The 18911-nt window shown below is 34.8% G+C and overlaps 1 protein-coding gene across 1 annotated transcript; it reads left to right on the top strand.

Annotated features, from left to right (window-relative positions):
• Positions 1-5846: 5846 nt before the first annotated feature.
• On the top strand, positions 5847-18665 carry LOC128167106 (nuclear pore complex protein Nup155-like). Its single transcript, XM_052832641.1, has 36 exons — positions 5847-5894; positions 7075-7213; positions 7384-7521; positions 7870-7966; positions 8162-8232; positions 8347-8439; positions 8752-8912; positions 9013-9118; positions 9226-9299; positions 9555-9646; positions 9758-9855; positions 9985-10137; positions 10478-10578; positions 10810-10956; positions 11126-11236; positions 11349-11411; positions 11503-11620; positions 12459-12603; positions 12801-12867; positions 12984-13093; positions 13183-13256; positions 13371-13504; positions 13612-13677; positions 13798-13929; positions 14027-14104; positions 14435-14631; positions 14719-14869; positions 14983-15087; positions 15203-15357; positions 15457-15586; positions 15733-15846; positions 16071-16191; positions 16328-16438; positions 16661-16797; positions 16923-17029; positions 18013-18665. Exons 2-36 carry the CDS (start codon positions 7078-7080, stop codon positions 18146-18148), a joined length of 4029 nt encoding a protein of 1342 aa, XP_052688601.1. The 5' UTR covers positions 5847-5894; positions 7075-7077; the 3' UTR covers positions 18149-18665.
• The last annotated feature ends 246 nt before the right edge of the window (positions 18666-18911 follow it).

Genomic DNA, 18911 nt, shown 5'->3' with positions numbered 1-18911 from the left:
TTGCATTAAAGCGAATGTATTTACTTATATAGACCTATAATGAAAATATGTATGATTTATCATTCCAACACAAAATTTAGGAAATGTTCTTCAACTCAAAAATTGAAAAGTTCCATAGGTGTATGGGCCTTGGGACTTAGGAACGATAACTCCTACTTGAGGATCTTTCATACCAAAAATTTTTTAAATTTTTTTTTGTGTTATTTGCAATGATTTTCATTCAATTTTTTACGTCACATTTATTAAAATACATTTTCTTAAAACATCAAACAGCTTTTCCAGCTGATTTGTCAACAGAGTAAGATGTTATTTTAAAGAATTATGTTTTGGGGAAATACTAAACAATTTGCAATGATAAAATTTTTGAATGTTATGAAGCGTTATATTTTTTTATGTGTCTGAAGGAAATATCCATCATATGATCAAAACAATTCTTTTGTTAATAGTTAACTTTTTAAAAATTATTTTACAAAAACACGAAAAAGAATTAAAAACTCTTTTAAAATACCTATAGTATCACTATCATCATTTTGATATTTGATAAGTATATGTTTTGTGGTCTTCTATTGAAAATTGGAATAAACTGTGGGTGTATAGAGCCACCTAAATTCAGTACAGTCTAAATCCACCAAAAAGGCACTGACAGATGTATCATTCAAGTTGTCTAAATGATTTATACACTGTACTTTCTTAGTTCTTTATTGTTCATGCATTCATTTTGCTCATCGTTATTTTCTATCTAAAGTAAATTGTTCATGATAAAAAAAAAGTTCGGTGCCGATGCATCCCAATCTTATGTAAAGCTATATTTCATGTAAACAATCAATACATGTAAAAATCAGAAAAGGTATAATATGTATAATCACGCTTGTTGGATTGCTATTGCTTTTATGAATCTGGGTTCAAAAACAAGATGAATACAGCGCCGTTTGAATATTGAATTCTTCTTTATTTTTTGGTATTTATGAAATTTGATAGTTTTAATTTTACATTTTAAAAGAATCTGGGGGAATAAGCCGAGGCAAAAAACCACATAGGTCCATTAAAAAAACTTACATTTTTTTTCTGACAAATTTCACTTTTGTTACATTTATAAAACATATGTAATCATATACATTCAGTGCTGCCATAACCCACAAAAAGTCACTTCACATTTAATTGTTATTAAGACAACAAAATAGTTATATGCTAATTTGGCAACAAAATAATATAGAAATCGGATGTTCAAATTATATTTTTTCATAGAGTGGGTCATCGTACCATTTTTTAAAGAACGAATATTGATAACACATATTAACGTCTATCTTTTTCGATTTTCCAAAAAATGGTACGAAAACCCACTCTATGGTAAAAATTAAGTTTTCTTCTTTTAAATTCTAAGATTGGTCTTTAAATGGCTAAGTCCAGTTGTTTGCGTAATACTGATAACAATACAATCAGCTATATTATATCCTCTAAACAAGTGAATCGGTGGTGTAGTGGTAAGCGAGGAGTTCTTTTAACAAATGTCACTGTAAATGCGGGTATTCGAATCGTACGCGTTTTGGGTATTTTGTTTATCTTTTTGTTTACATTGTTAAAATGTAATTTTCTTTTTATACTTACTAATATACATTGTTAAAATGTATTTTTCTTTTCTTAATAATTAAAAATTTGCTAATAATAACTTGAAATTATTTGATATGCGTTTTCTACTACTTTTATCAAATATGAAATGTATGTTATTCTCTTTAAGATTGCACGATTTCATATTGTAAACAGATGGTTGTTGTGCATGCAAGAAACTATTAAATGGCAAGATAAAACGTCCCATCTCTGAATCCTTTAGAGTCTTGTTATCACAACAGGGACATACGCTGGACAAAAGCATGTAATTGTGCTCAAAATGCAGAATACAAGCTAAGTCAAACGTTCAGTGTGCGCCTAATGAAAATTCAACGATTAACTAGGCATGCATTTCACTTCCAATTGTATCGGCAGGAAAATCACATTACAAATGCGTATTTTGTTGTGAAAGAAAAAGCATAGTAGTTGTACCAGAGGACACATAGACCACTCGGACCAATGACCAACACAAACTATGACCAGTGACGAATAACAAGTCCCCTTGTTATAGGTTAGTGGTTTGAATACCGCTGTCTTCCGTGTGGTATATATCATAGGCGTTGGAACCGGGGTGGGGTGGGGGGGGGGCGCTATCTTTTTTTTGCAAATTTATACATACCAAAGACCTTTTTTTGCTTGTCAATATTTTGTACAAGTCTACCCCCCCCCCCACTTTCAATTTGATTCCGACGCCACTCATTTTTTTTTTTTAGAAAAACTTGTTTTAAATACCTACAAAAGGTGTTACCTAAATTCCTCCTGTTTCCGAAGCGGAAAAAATTGACTACTACAAATGGTGGAATCGACTCCCCCATACTCTATGTCGACTCCCCTGCGTTAGGGGTTGTATATGATGACTGAGGTAAATTAGTAAATAAAATATTTTTAGAAAGTAATCAACATTTTTGTATTTAAACTCTTTAAATGAGTACGTGATTGTCATTTCAAATTTGCCAGTTTAAAGTATATGTAAATTTTATAAAATTTAAGCACAGTTACGCCTTTTTGGACATTTTCATTTGGACAATACTGTCCATCGTTTAAATGCCCAGTTAACTCGTACGTTTATTACTTCTTATTAGAGGTATGAGAAGGTCGTGGGCATTTGCAACGGCTTATTCCCCCAGATTCTTTGAAGAAAAAACCCACACATTGGCATTGCCGAATTTAAATTGGACATGAGAGAAAGTAAATGTTTTACATAATGACCTACCAGTGTTTTACCGAGAACTGTAATGGTGTCAATCAAACAACGTATACCGAAGTGGTTTACATGTAAAAATAAGTTGAATATTTATTTTGTGGGTACTGAAACATAAGTATTGCTATTTAATATGATATAAATAATGTTAAATGATTTCTTTAATGAATCATAAAGGCAATCAAGTTATAAATGAAAACTCGAAGTTTGTACATACCCCTAACCATATTAGGAGTTTTAGGTTAAGTTAGCAAAGCTATCAAATTAAATAGGTTTTGTTTTACTTGAAAATTGTCAACATGTTTAAAAAAAACTTCACCCTATCCCCACTCCTTCGGAAATTCTTGGATTCACCCCTTATGAAAACTTAGCATTTGCATATGAGAGAGAGAGTGTTACATTATTTTCTTTACAAATCACCGTTCTTGTGTTTTATATACTAGTACATGATTATATCTTTCCTCACAATTAATGAATAATGCAACTCTCAAACGCTGTTGAAATGTATTTTTGAACATAATCTCTGTGGTTGCAGACTGATGCCAGTCTTGCAGAAAACAATTCATAATAAATACATTAAACATTCAAGAATTTTAAACAAATGTTCTATAAACATAGTTGTGTCAATCATAACATCTTGCCAAAACCTCGGTCGAATCAGTCTTAGACTGAAATATACTAGTACATAGGTACATACATCGTACGTTAGATCTCATACATTGATCTAATATATATCCTTAACCTTGGGAAATTCTGTCTCCTATCGAGTGGTTTTTAAATGCCCCGAAAAAGAAGAAATCCGTTGTTGTCTTTTGTTTTTAACGGTGGAACGGGTGGAAGAAAGACTACGAATTTTCTCAGCAATGGTTGTAGTTCCTGGAAGCAAAGTCGAGGAGTCGGCACAAATAGTTTGTTCTCGGCGCAACTTGGGCTTCAGAGGCTGTTCGACATTTTCTTCTTCGGTAACTAAAATCTCAATGATCTTACAGCTGTTGTCCAAGTTTGTTTCAAAACGCCAAGATGTATCTGTTTTGGGGTTCGGTTGTCGCACACGCCTTCTCAATAAAACGGACGAGTGAGCACCACTTTCCATCAATTCACGCTTTCGTTTCTTTAACATTTCCATCCTTTCTTTCATTCTTGCTTCTGAACGCAGAAACTCCTTGCTGAAGAGTCCATAGTCTCTTTCGTACTGTCGGATTTCCCTATTACACTGCCAGGATAGTTTTCGGTGAATTCCGTAGTATGCGGATCTCTTCGGCAGGGCTTTGATTTTCTCAAACAGAATCTCGCTGTCTACCGATCTTCCTTCAGGAAAATCTTCAAAAGTTGATTCTTCCATGTGTGGCGAAATGTCCCGACTGCTTGGAAAGAGTTGAGGGTGTAGAACTTTTATAGGCATTGTTGAATAAATCTGCACATTCCACCTCTGGTTTGACTTGTATTTTAATAACCATGTCTTACCTTCGTTGATTGATAAGGTGATAAGCCTTTTCTTAAATTTACGCGAAATCTTAAAAATCAAACATCGAAAGATTTTTTAAAGTGTTTCAGTCTTGGGCTTGATGCTTTTGTCGACATTGGTGTATGCATTTAGAGCGCTTATCTCAATGCATTGGTCATGCGATAAAAATGGAGAGTTACGATTAGTGCAAAGAGAAAAGGTATAATCAATTTGTCACGCGAAGCAGGTTTTAACAACATGACCAAAAAGAAAGCTGACTGATTTGAAATAAACGAGATAGATCGCTGACCTTTTTAAAAGCTCTAAGGGGGAATAATCCCTCTCACTAAGTGATTTCTGTCCCACAAAACACAATAAATTGCAGTGAAATGAACATTGTGATGCACATGCACTTAATTTCTCTCTTTGTACAGATTTTGACGAAGAGAGATGCAGTTAAAGTCGTTTTTAATGATACTGTTTGCAAATATGGGCCCATGTGCGAAACAAAAATTTACACAAGAGGACACCAAAACATGGATATCTTTATGATACAAAATTGCATCATATTTTCTGTCCTTGATATTTAAAACTACATATATTTTCATATATACACAATCAATTTGTTATTTAACACGGAGGACCCTATTTGGAGCCGAATCTCCATCGCCCATCAGATAGAATCATATTTATCAAGATTTTCCTGTGACTTTCATCATGTAACTAAGCTTAAGAATTAATTCAATGTATCATGCAAGTATACATAATACATAAAAATGCCAAACGGGAATTGGATGCAAGTCTGTGTGAAAATAAGTGGTGTCTCATGCAGTCCAAGACTTCGCAAAAATAAGCAAAACGTAGTGACACTGTCGATAGTTTAGTTTGATCCGTGTTTCATATCTGTTACCCTTATTGAAGGCGACTGAAAACAAACATTTCAGATTGCAAAACTGTTTCATCTGATTTGTAAACTTAGTTATACAACTGGAAGCTGGGATTAACTAATGTAAATTACTGTACAGTAAATATTTTATAGACGTTTAAGCCGCCGAATTTACAAAACTGAAATAAACATAGATTAACATTTGAGGTACACAATTTAACGATATAGCATAGGCACAATTTTCTGATTTCACGTTTCTAAACTTTTGTTGACGGACAAAAGAAGTTAAAAATAGTTTTGTTTGTAAATCATTGATATTTTCCTTGCAATTTTAAATCACGGTTTAAATTCTTAATCTACATTGAATATCTGTAATAGTTTACGAATGGGGCTCATGGCGATAAACTATGTTTGACAAATGTAAATCATAATTAAATTATAGTTTACGACGTTTGATTATAAATTACTTTGTTAATATTTAGTATAAAAGTTTATATGAAAAATAACATTTCACAGTTTGTTGAACAATGATTAACATCTCTTATAAAATTTCAACGAATGCATGCAATCTGTTATCTAACTTTGCGCACGGTAGGGGAACGATTTTTCAAGACTTTTAAGATTTTAAAATTTTTGATCTACGGTCGATAACTTATCCGGATTTCCCTGGTCCGATGTTCTAAGTTTAGCAAATACTTTACTGACTTAGTTTCCGGTTTAAAATTTGGCGGCACATGCTGAAGTGAAAGTATCTAAAGGTACGCTAGATTTGATAATTTGATTGTAGAATACCGTTTGTATCGATAAACATACTAACAATAATGCAGTAGTATGTTTATGATTTTATTAGAATATTTTGTTCCCACCATTTAAAAGTCCAGCCTAGTTTTCACTTGAATTTTTTTAACTAATGTTGTTTAAAACAATAATAGAAAATAATATGTAAACGGTGTGACCGTTGGACCGAGCGCAGATTTAACACAGTGCAGTTTGATTTTTGTAAGATAAAATCTATTTCAAACGCACACAGTAAGATCCGCCTGCATGGTTGCCTACTCAAATCATTCGTAAAAATTAAACTAAACGTCGCGTGCTCAGTCTACGTTATGACGTCATATTTCAGACGTAAAACGTTCAAGTTTTGTCTTCGGAAAAAGCCGAAGACAGTTACGTGATTCCGAATTTTTTTTATTTCTTGTTTTATTGTTCATCAATTTAATTCATATGAATGCCGCTGTAATAAAATTGCATACTTTGTTCAGTATCTAAAAGATCAGTTCCTTGACGTTAATGTTTTTATTTTCCATCTGATAATTTGATAAGACATACATAGAACAAGTCGTGTTTCTTGATTGAAGCACTATTAAAACTTATCTGGTTTCCTTTTTAATTTCTTTTAATTCAGATTCACTTCTATTGAAACACTGGAACTTATTTAAGCGAGTTTAGGGGCAATAAACATCGAAACGTACCGGTCAATCAATGATCGAACTAACTTTTTAAAAACAAAATGGCTGCCAATATGGCGGCGCCCAGGGCTGGAAGAAATTTTTTTTGGCCTTAGTACCCCTGATTCAACATTCATTTTTCACTGATTTTCTTATATATACGTGTTACCATTAATCCTCGCTTCGCGAGGCGGGCTTCGCCCGCCTCTCGCTGCGCTCGGTATTATTCTTTTAGGGAACTTTAATGAATCAACCAATATATAACGTGGTCAGAACTCTGTAAACATTTTCTTTGTAAAACATTGTAGTGAAAGGTTCATACCTTAATACAATATCGTCTCAGCCCTATCATCTAATTCAGGTATTGATTTTAATCCTATATAAGTTATAGAAATCAACTCTTTTCAGCAGTTTTACTGCTTTGTCCTTGTCAGGGATGTAGATATGTCTCTGGTCTTCTTTGAACTCTCGAGTTACTGTTGATTTTCAGAGTATGTCGTCGTTCATGGGTTCACCACAGTTCTCACACCAGGACTGGTTGGAGAATGCAGCCCGACAGGTGGACAAACAGCTTCAGGATGACAGAAGTTATCAGGATCTCTCAGATCAACTCAAAGTTCCTATTCACAGTAAGAACAGGCAAAACGAAAATAGACTCTATTTATCTGGACAAATTTCTCTATGAAATGATAGTTTACTTTATCATACAATATCTTAGTTATTTAATGGTATTTCATTCTTGTTACTTTATATTTTCAGCTTTTTGCTTTTAACCTCTAGAAAATCCTATATATTTTAGATCAGCCAAGTTTGAGTGGATTGAATGAGCTGGATTATCCCAGTTTACCAGAAGCTGGTATTTCTATCGAGAGTCTGTGTGAGATTTGTAATGTGAAAAGGGTCCCTCTACCCCCAGAGCTGGTCGAGCAATTTGGGCGTATCCTTGTCCAGAATTAACTGATGCAAACAAAATAATCCATTTGAATGACTAACAGATTTGACAGAAGATTTTTAAATACCAAATGCAATTGTCCTGATAATAAGCATCAATACTAAATTTAAAGTTGTGTTATCATTAGGAGAATAAAAATCAGGCATATCTTAATCTACTTATTAAAAAGTAACGTGAAAATTTTCTAATTACTTTAAAACATTTTGCAAATACTTGCACCAATAATAATGAAGGGATCAGGAATCCTGTTAATTTATTCATGTCAATATTCTATATGGAATAGCTTTTGCCATGTGATAGCACAGGTTATGACAATTCTTAACTGTGAGCCAGGTATGCAGTGTAATTGTATGATGGGTTTGTTTCCCTCCATTGAGAGAGCATGGCTAACCATTGACAGTGACATCTTTGTCTGGAGATATGAAGATGGGTAAATAACTATTAAACTATTCAGCTGATTATTTTTCATGCAAGGTGTAAATTAAATGAATAAAATGTTTTCCAACTTGGCGTTTGTGGTGGTGTCATTAGAAACTTTCTTATGGCAATGAAATTAGTAATTATTGAGGTACAAGGATAAAGTGCATGTATCTACCAGTACTCATTTTATTACATCTGCTTTCAGAACAGACCTTGCTTACTTTGATGGATTAAACGAGACCATACTGAGTGCTGCCCTAGTCAAACCCAAGCAGGGTAGGTCAAACTCTTTGGTCTCTAATGAAGATGATGTAGATGAAATTTTATTATGAAACCATTCATATAATATTATAAAGTTTACATGTGATGAGAAAATGTTTGTGTTGTTAGGTATATTCCAGCCCCACATCCAGTACCTACTCTGCCTTGCCACTCCTGTGGACATTGTCTTACTGGGGGTCAGCTTTTCTAGGCCATATGATGGTATGATAACTTGTTTTATATTTCTGTTTAGAAAAAAATAAGTAGTTTGAGTATTCAATGCCTAGAAAATTTATACTTGTTTATAATACATGTATAAACATTTCAAATTTTCAATACATACATTTCCTTTACAATTATTTAATTTAAACTAAGAATTTTGGGTCATACAGTTCATTTTTATTCTCATCTTGAAGAATTGTTTTAGAATCATGATTTATTAAATTATAGCTTTATATATACCTGTAATTACTTCTAAATATACACATGTAACATATTTGCATACATGTATATTACAACGACCATCTGTTAAAGGTGCTACGTCAGACAGCGGTAGTGGAGAGATGCACCTCCTTCCCGAGCCCTTGTTCTCAATCCCCACAGACAACACGTACATTGTCAGCATCACTGGGGCCCCCAACGGGAGAATCTTCATGGCAGGCAAAGATGGTTGTTTGTACGAGTTAGTCTACCAGGTTAGATCTATTAACAGATTTTTTAAAATAAATAATGAACTAGTGATTACATGTAGAAGATGGAATCATTTAGAAATCTTTTATTTAATTATTTTAATAGGCAGATGATGGCTGGTTCAGTAGAAAGTGCAGAAAAATCAACCACTCAACCAGCACATTGTCTTTCCTTGTGCCATCTTTTCTCAACTTCTCCTTCAGCGAAGATGGTAAGTCCAAAACACTTTTTGGAGTTCAAATTTCCTATCAACAAATGTTTGTACTGATTCACTTTAATAACAAATTGCTACATTCTGTGCGCTGTCGATTTTCACAGATCCTTTGCTCCAACTGAGTCTAGATGATTCAAGAAATATTTTGTATGCCTGTACAGAAAAAGGAACAATTCAGGTATGTCTGATGATGCAGTCATTTCAATGCATGGATTTACAATATTGGATTTTATGGAGGATCCCTTATCCACTCAACAAATAATGAAACACATCATTGTTCATGAAAGAGAATGAATCCACAAAGTTTGCATTCCCATAAACCTGTTGAAAAAGCTGACAGCCACAAAACTCTACCCCCATGAATTTAAAACAATTTCATATATTATAAAAGTATTACTGTAAATTCTTTTGGTAATTGTGGGTTCTGTTTTAGGTGTTTGACCTTGGACAGGATGGGAAGAGTATGGGCAAGGTCGCATCTATTCCTCTGAACAACATAGTACACAGCGCCTCTCTTATAGCAAGGTAGATTTGAAAATGTTCAATCCTGAATGCATTTTAAGAGTATTTTTACATTTATTTTATGTATATTGTGTTATAATGTATATTACATTGTATACCACTCTCTGTTTTCAGGACTGTTGAGCGCTCGAACTTCAAGCCCATTGTTCACATCAGTGCCTTGACAAAGTCAGAGTCTGGAAACATTCATCTGGTGGCTATCACAAAAACTGGTACGTTTTTTTGGTCCATATCCTCAGAATGATTTGTTACCTTTAAAGTCGGTCAGTAAATTCCCTATTTCATGAAATGAAATTCATTAGTCCCTAGTATAATATTTTTTTCTTTCCATTTTGCTATAGGGGTTCGACTGTATTTCACAACTAACCCGTTTGGTAACAACAAGGGGCGGCCTTGTATGCTAACTCTGGTTCATGTTCGCCTGCCGCCAGGGTTCTCAGCCTCAACCACTGTTCACAAACCACAGAATGTTCACATGGCTTATCACAAGAAAGGTATTGTTATCATGAAATACATTATTGTGGATACAAAATAGAAATGTATGACAGAAAGTTTCTGCTTGAATCTGGGTGTGCGAACTGCATGAAATTTGTATGGAAATCATGGAGAAATTCTTTTTAGTACATTTAACACAGGTAACTGTAATGTATTACCTTAATTTAGGAGTATGATTTGACATGTACATTTATTTTCCTTATCAGCTGTAAACAGTAATGCTTTAGTTTGATGCTAAATCCCCCATGTAACATATACATGGAATTATATGTAAATTCATATTTTAAGTTCATCTGATGATTGTGAAAAGCTGTATATTTTGGCCTCTCTTTGTTCCAGGCACCTTGCTTCTGGTGGCCTCCCAGTCTGAGGACAGTGATCTATTGTGGACAGTCAGTAACGACTCGTTCCCATTCCAAGTACAACTGATGGAAGCTCATGTAAGTCTAACTCACTCGCATCACTGGTTGATGTACAAAGAACTCTCTAGCATGTTTGAATACATACAAGAAGTGTATGTACCTCATGAATTGAAATAATGATTTTATACATTTGGTATATTGCCAGTTTTATATGTTCACCACATTTATTTTGTTTAAATTCTTCTGTCATGTATGTTAGTTTGTGCTTGGAAGTTATATGATGTTTAATGTCTGTTTTGTTTTGAACAGAGCACTGTTGCTATAGAGGGTCGTACCTGGGCTATGTGTGAAGTCACCTCAGGGGAGAGCCCCACTGCCGTGGATAAACCCGACCCTCCCACAGTGGTCACCCAGCACTCACAGCCTCCCCGCCAGTTCGTTCTCCTCAGTGCCCAGGTAATCAGTGAAATATCTTTTATTATGTTGATGACTTACCATTTATGTGAATTTATGTACATCAGCATGCAAAACCTGTTATGTTACTTGTTTTCAATTAATACGGAAGCAGCTGCATGTTTTTTCTATCCTTAAAATATTACATAAAAAAGATCTTGATTGATTTCAGGGAAGTCACATCTTCACCAAGATGCGTCCAGTTGACCAGCTGCGCCAGCTGTTGATAGACTGTCAGGGCCCAGACGCTGAGGAGGTCAAGGCCTTCTTCAGGCTTCACAAGGTCAGAGCCTGGGCTAACTAGCCCACCTCTTGTGTCGGTGATTGCTGAGGAAAATGATTTAAAAGATTATGAAAACGTAATGTTATATCCTCCTTCTTATTTTCTCTTTCAGCTTGAGCAGGCTTGTTCTACATGCCTTATTTTAGCCTGTTCTAGGATAGCAGCAGATCAACAGGTATCGAGTACAGTTCTTGATTTGTTTGTGTCATTCATTGATGTTTTTTTAAGGGTCATGGAAAACCAACTAGTATACAAAAATCTTGCAGGTTGCCACCTGGGCTACCATGGCCTTCTTTATGTATGGGGGTGAGCCCCAGCTGAGTTTCACTGGGTCAGCAATGGGTACAGATGGTCGTATGATGCCAAGTAATCTGGGAGCCATGGGTATTTCATTTTGATTTCTACAGAAAAACAACTACCAGCAAATCATTACAATTGAATTAATTTCTTTCCTGAGTACTATTTTGAAGAGTATTGATTTTTCAGGCTTATGTGCATGTCCTTATTGAGATTTTCAAGCTTGCTTGTTTATCTTCAGGGCTCAAAGTTGTGACTAAATAGGTCACATTTGCGACTTAAATTTAGGTTTTGCGACTTAAACTGATAGCCAGCAGCCAAATGGCAACCAAAAATATATCCGCCTGGGTCATTTTAAAAATTCTTTCAAAATAAACAAATTGTGTTCTATTAAAAAACATGGTGTGTATCAGTCCTAATCCTCCTATATTAGTATATAAAAAGAAAGTACTTTGTCCAGTAGAAGTTTTACATGCAAAAATGTGTGAGAAAAACATGTCTAGTAACAAGAAGGTAAACTTATTTTGTTACCCCGATGTAAAATAACTTCATAAGAGATTATTGTTTTACATATCTACTCAAAAAAATGTACAATATTGGAGATTTAGTTGACATGTCTCCCAAGAAACAGTGAAAAAAATACTTCTAGATGTTTTTGCCAGACGTGAAATGTGCAATAAATAAAACCTTTTTAGCAATACACTTCTTTAATAATTTGATGAGAGAAAATATGCAGATATCTTAATGCTACATTAAGTTTTACTTTTGGTGACCTAAATTTGAAAATGGCAAGTTAAATTCAAAGTAGGTCGCCATTTGGCAACTTTGTCTAAAAGTCTACTTTGAGCCCTGATATTTTTAATGCCAATTTTCTCCGGTTCATATTCTTAGTACATGGCTGTATAATTGTTGTTTGATTATTCAGGCCTTCACCAGACATCTACACCAGCTCCAGGAATGGGTCATCCCTACTTTCACCCTGCCATGACGCCAGGACCTAACATCACCCAGGAGATTGTCTTCTCAGGGAAACACAATGGGATCTGTCTGTACCTGGCCAGAATTCTCAGGTGTGTATGACCAATAGAAAGTAGAGATTTTATACAACTAAAAAGTAACTACAGTATACATGTATTCAAATAGCTATAGCTCTATGCATGTGCACTTCAGTGGTAAGTTCTTTTTAATGAGTATTTCTTTGGTTTTAGTAAACTTTTCAAACTATAAAATCTTTGTATGTAGATGAATGATTTATTGTGTTATACAGGTCCATTTGGGAAAATAATGTTACCACAGATTATCCTTGTCAGACCTCACAAGGAATCACAAATTATGTGAGTATTTCACCTTTAACTGTGATTATACTGTATATTGATATTGAGAGATTATGGAAATATCAAGTAAAGCATGTAATATCCACTTTAATTTACTTTGATATTATTTGTTTCAGTTAACGAGCAGAATAAATGGTGATGATTTGAACAAAATACTTGAAAATGTTAGAGGGCTCTCAGACTTTGTGGAATTCAACTCCAGGTTTGACACTGGACCATCAGAAGGGTGAGATGATTAATATAACAAAAACAATGTCAGCTATCTCAGTGTGCATGTATTTGCTATAAAAAAATAATAATCTGTATGTGTTGTAGGATGATGTCACAAGTTCCCTTTTCTCCACACATGATGGGACACATGGATGAACAAGGACGTAAAAAGTTGCAAGGTTCGAAGATTTCAGGTTTTTACAACCTACAAACATGTGCTACATCAGAGACAAGTTTATTGTGTGAAGTTTTTTGTGTTGTTTGTTTCACATATACGTTTAATCCTGTTGCAGCGGAGGCCCAGAAAATGGAGAAGGTGTCATTGCAACACATTAATGACCTGATCAGACGTGTGGAGGAGGTGCTGGGGCTGTGGAGGATTTTGGTAGATCACCAACTCCACATCATTGTCTCCACACTGTCGAAGGTACAATATCTGAAAGATTAAATATTACCACCACCCCCCCCCTTTCTTTTAAAAATAAAATAAAAATTTTAACAATTTTATTGAATTTGACATTTTTTTGTGTTTAGGACCAACAGAATCAGCTGAGAGGAATGAGTTTTAAACAACTTTCAACTCATGCAACTGGAAAAGAGGTATGGTGTTGGTAACCAACCATACAATCAAATGTCTGTTAATAAGACTATATAATTTTGAAAGAAACGTCGATCTTGGAGTATTATTGTATTTTACGTATACATGTATGTACATTATAGATGTGTGCATCTTTGATCACCTGTTTGATTGATCGCTACCTTGATGACAATGCTACTATTGATGCCATAAGTTGTAGACTGAGAGAAGTGTGCCCATCTCTTTATAGCTCCGATGATGCCACTTGTTCAAAGGTACACGTAGATCATGCATGTTTTTATATCCTTTAATGTTTTTAATTTTGGCATGGTAGAACTGCTTGATTAATAACAAATTATTTATCTTTTTCAGGCTAATGAGCTCTTGCAAGCTGCCAAAGTCAATCAGAATCAGAACGAGAAGATGACACAGTTAAACGAGGCATTGAAAGTAGGTGATGTGATAAATGAAAGTTCAATCAACACCAAGATCAAAGTCTCATTTTTAATGCAATTAAACTCTGTTAAGTTTTATGACCACTTCATGCATATACAAATGTACTATAAGCAGCAACACTTTGATGTTATGACTGTACATAAGAAGTCTCACTTCTAATGCAATTTAACATTTTAACTGTTTCATGCATATTATATAATCAGCCATATTTTGATATTACTGCTGTACATAAAATGTCTTACTATTAATGCAACTTAACATTGTAAGTTTATAACTGCTTCTGCACATACATGTATTATAAGCAGCCCTGTTTTGATGTTTTAGCTGTACAAGGAGGTATCCCAGCCCCTACAGCTACCAGTGGTCTGTAACCAGTTTGCATTGGTCCATTTCTACACTGGCATCGTCGACCTCTGTCTGACCTTGGCCAAGAAGAGAGACCCCCAGAACCTGGCCCTGCATTACTACAGGAGTGGGGAGCCCCAGGAGGACATCCAGGGAATGACTGCTTTCATGTCCAGGTACTTGATTAATAGAAAACCATTTTAGATTTTTAGTTGAGAGTGTACTGAGATGTGTTACTCTAATAATGACCCCTTATCCTACAGGATGGAGTCTTACAACTGTATAACAGACACCTTGGCGTACCTGCTCTCTGCCAGTGTGTCACACCCTCACGCCCCCAGTGTTCCCAAATCTCCAGGGCCTCCCCCCCAGCCTGACCCCAACAGGATGACAACATATGATGCTGAAAAACATGTAAGATTTGTTCAGCTGAAGCTGTGAATATTATCTTCTTGCACAATTCATGTACATGTGTATGTTGTGTCACTTGTTTATGTGTATTAATCTCTTTTTCATTTACTTGGTAGAAAGAGGATGTTTTCAGAATGTCACTGAAGTCGGATGATGAGTTGTTCCATGTGGCTCTGTATGACTGGTTCTTCAATGCCAGTCTCACAGAGAAGCTGTTAGAGGTACATTTACAGTATCATTGAATGTACTGAATAATACAGATATAAATAGATATTGCGTTAAATTGAATTGATTTATTTGAAGCATATTGTACGTGTATTGCTGGTTCTTTCACAGGTGCAGACTCCTTTCATTGAGCCATATTTAAAAAGAAAGGCCACCTGTCCATCAGAGGCTATAGGGGCGTTGGACATGTTGTGGAAGTATTACGAGAAATGTAAAAACTTTTCGGCAGCAGCGAGAATTCTGTCACGACTGGCTGAGAGACATGGGTAAGTGCCCAAACTACAAACCATTTACTCATTCATTAAAAAAAGTAAATCTTAAATGCAGAATGTGTAATTCATTAGGATTATAACATGTTCTTTTAGGACCGATGTTAACCTTCAGCAGAGAATAGAGTACCTGTCTAGATCTATCATGTGTGCCAAAAGTTCCTCCACTCGGACCAGCTCGGCAGTGGAGGGGGAATTCCTGCATGAACTGGAAGAGAAAATGGAGGTTGAACATGATAACTTGTACTATATATATTTATGATTAATGATAAATGCATATACTTATAAAAAAGATAAACTGTCATTTTAATTTGATTTGAGAATGTTGAATTTGACCTGAATTGTTGATTATTTTATGGTTTGTGGTTTCAGGTGGCACGTCTACAGCTCCAGGTTCAGAGGGCGGTGGGTAAACTCCCAAGTAACATACTCAACGTTCAGTACGCTCTTACCAGTCTAGACTCGGAGCTCATGGACCTGACCAGGGTGTGTGCTCACATCAGTCAGAACCTATACTGACTTCTTTCTTATAATCAATTCTTGAATCTTCAGACCTGGTGTTTTTCTGACATTTTATTTTGAAATTTTTAAAACCAAAGACAAAGAATATTAACTGGGGGTGGGGGTTGGTTCATATATGTTTGAATATTAGGAGAAGCAGTGTTTTGAAGTTCTTTTTTTTAAATTCTTATTTTCTTTTTTGTTTACAGCTGTATGAGGAGTTTGCTGACAGATTTGACCTCTCTGAGTGTAAGCTGGCCATTGTTCATTGTGCTGGTCTGTATGATGGAGCTCTCATTGAGAATCTCTGGCAGAACATCGTCGACAAAGGTTGTTAATGATTATTTGATAGCAGCTCTGATTTTATATTTGTTCTAAAAGCAATTGGAAAAGTAACCTGTTTCTAGATTGAAAATGTTTATGGTTTTTACCTCTATATTTTTAGCCTTTTATTCTGATATTGTAGAAATTGAAGCAACCACAAATATGAATTCGAAGCTGAGAGCAACAAATCTACATAACACTCTGTTGCCGATTGGAAGATTGTATATCAAATCAGACAGATACTTTCCTCTGGGTATGTAGGTTTAATGGTGGTAATGATGTATCTAATTCCATGGAGATATGAATGCCTATACTTCACTCATTCAACTTTTTCAAAACTAGAATTTATCTTGAGTAAAGGTTTTTTATATTTATGTATATATACTCTAATTATTAAGGTAGGAATTCTGATAACTGTGAGACTTGCCATTGTGTACTTAAAGTATTGATATCAAAAAACTTGATTTTCTTGCAGCTTTCCTAGTGAAATACCTAGAGCAGAGAAGCTGTGATTTAGATTTGAATACAAAGTGGGTTTTTCTCCTTTTACTGGATATTGGTGTCTCCCCTTTGAAGCTTATGGAGATATATGACCGACTGTTCAAGTCTAGGGTGTGTATTTTCATATTTAATTGATTTGTAATTAGATTTTATTATGCATGTTTATTTATGAAGAATTAAGTGCATAAGTTCTACAAATTGTTCTATTTAATGTTTTACAACTTCATTTCTTGAAGGACCCATATTGGCAGCAGGTTCATAAGCCGTTGAGATTGTTGGAAGTTTTACATAATTTGTTGTCACATATATGTGAGAATCGTGCAATCATCCCATCTGTGGAAAGGTATTTAAACAATGTCTTGAATTAGAATGCTCGAGAAATAATGTATAATTTGTTTGTTTTAATCATATCCATTATTTGAAATACATTTTAGTGCTTTATAAAAACCCAATCTTTATTGATTTTTCAAACAGTCTAGATATTAGAGCAGACTTTTTGTACATACCCTGGTATACATGTGTAACCTCTAAAGTATCTTTAGCTACATGTATGTTTCTTGAAATGATGAATGGGCACATCTACAAAAAGTGCATTAACATTGGTCTACAAAAAGTATACAAAAATCTGTTTATTAAAATTGATGTAAATATATTAAAAAACATAACATTCTTTAATATGATTTATAATTTAATTAAGAAAAGCTGTATTTCTGTTATCTTTTTCACATACTGTATAAAACTGATCATTATTACACACCATTGACTCTAACTACACCACATTGACCTAACTACACACCATTGACCCTTACCACTCACCATTGACCTTAACTACACAACATTGACCTTAACTACATACCATTGATCCTAACTACATGTCATTGACCCTTACCATTCACCATTGACCTTAACTATACAACATTGATCTAAAATACATACCATTGACCCATTGACACAAACTACTAAACATTGACCCTAACCATTCACCATTGACCCTAACTACACTCCATTGACCTAACTACCGGTACACATCACTGACCCTGACTATTCACCACTGACCCTTACTATTTACCATTGACCAAAACTACACACCAGTGACCCTAACTACATACCATTGACCCAAACTTTACACTGTTAACTGTAACAACATCCAATTTTCCGTAAACATAAACTGTTGACCCTTACTACACACCAGTATGCCTAACTATATACCATTTGACCCTAACTACAAATCATTGACCCTACCTTTTCACCATTGACCCAAACTATTCACTGTTCACCCTGACTACTCAGTATTGACCCTAACTTTACACTGTTACCTGATTGCAGGCGGCCCTTCACCACCACCTGTCTGGACTATGTATCAAACTACCTGGTGGACCTGCAGACAATGATGAGCACCCCCCAACAGGCAGCGGTGGTCAGCCACTTCAAGCGCCTTCAGGCTCAGCTCGAGAGGTTTTGAACCACTGGACTTATTACCCCTGCAGTACCCACCTTAAAACCTTGGAGGTTGTGGGTGGAAAAATTTGGACTAATGCAATTTTAGTGAACAAGATCATAATTATGAAGGAAGCATTAATGTACATGTACACTGTGAAAGAAATTTTAATGGACCATAGATTCTTGGAGTTAGACCAAGGGAAAAATCTGTTGTTAACATTTGTATATTGTGTACCTATTGTAAATGCCATGAATCAATTTTGTAACAGTTTGTTCAAGAATTAATGAGATGTATTGCATCATTTTGAATTTAGCAAGGTTTTCATGTATTTATTAAAATGCTGTTACAAGCACTGTGAAGTGTAAGACATAAAGGTGATCAGAAGATTTCATAAAAGAAGAAAAAATTGCAAAAAAGAAAAAGAAAAAAGAGAAAAAGACATGTAAGGTATGAAAGTGTTGTAGCCTGTCTCACTCACATGTGAAATTGTTGATGAATAGAGGTATTTATAATAAATCTTGTTTTGTGAACATTTTAATCTCTTGTCTAGACACATTAGATTTATCCTTGATAAAAAAAAAAGAGTTGCCACCAGAAAATGATGGTTTCTAATTTTATTGTGTTGGTAAGATTGCTAAACTTGTATTACTTGATGTTGTCTCATTTTTAAGTCGGTATAAACAGAAATTGAATTTTAGTATGGGATACTAGTAGTCGAAGTTCAAATTACAACTGGACAAGTCCTCCATCATCTTTTCTTCATTGTAGGCAACTTAGCACAATT

This window comes from Crassostrea angulata, chromosome 10, assembly GCF_025612915.1.
Source record: "Crassostrea angulata isolate pt1a10 chromosome 10, ASM2561291v2, whole genome shotgun sequence".
NCBI classification, from domain to species: domain Eukaryota; kingdom Metazoa; phylum Mollusca; class Bivalvia; order Ostreida; family Ostreidae; genus Magallana; species Magallana angulata.
Note: the sequence above shows the minus strand (reverse complement) of the source record. Positions and strands in the feature narration are given on the sequence as shown.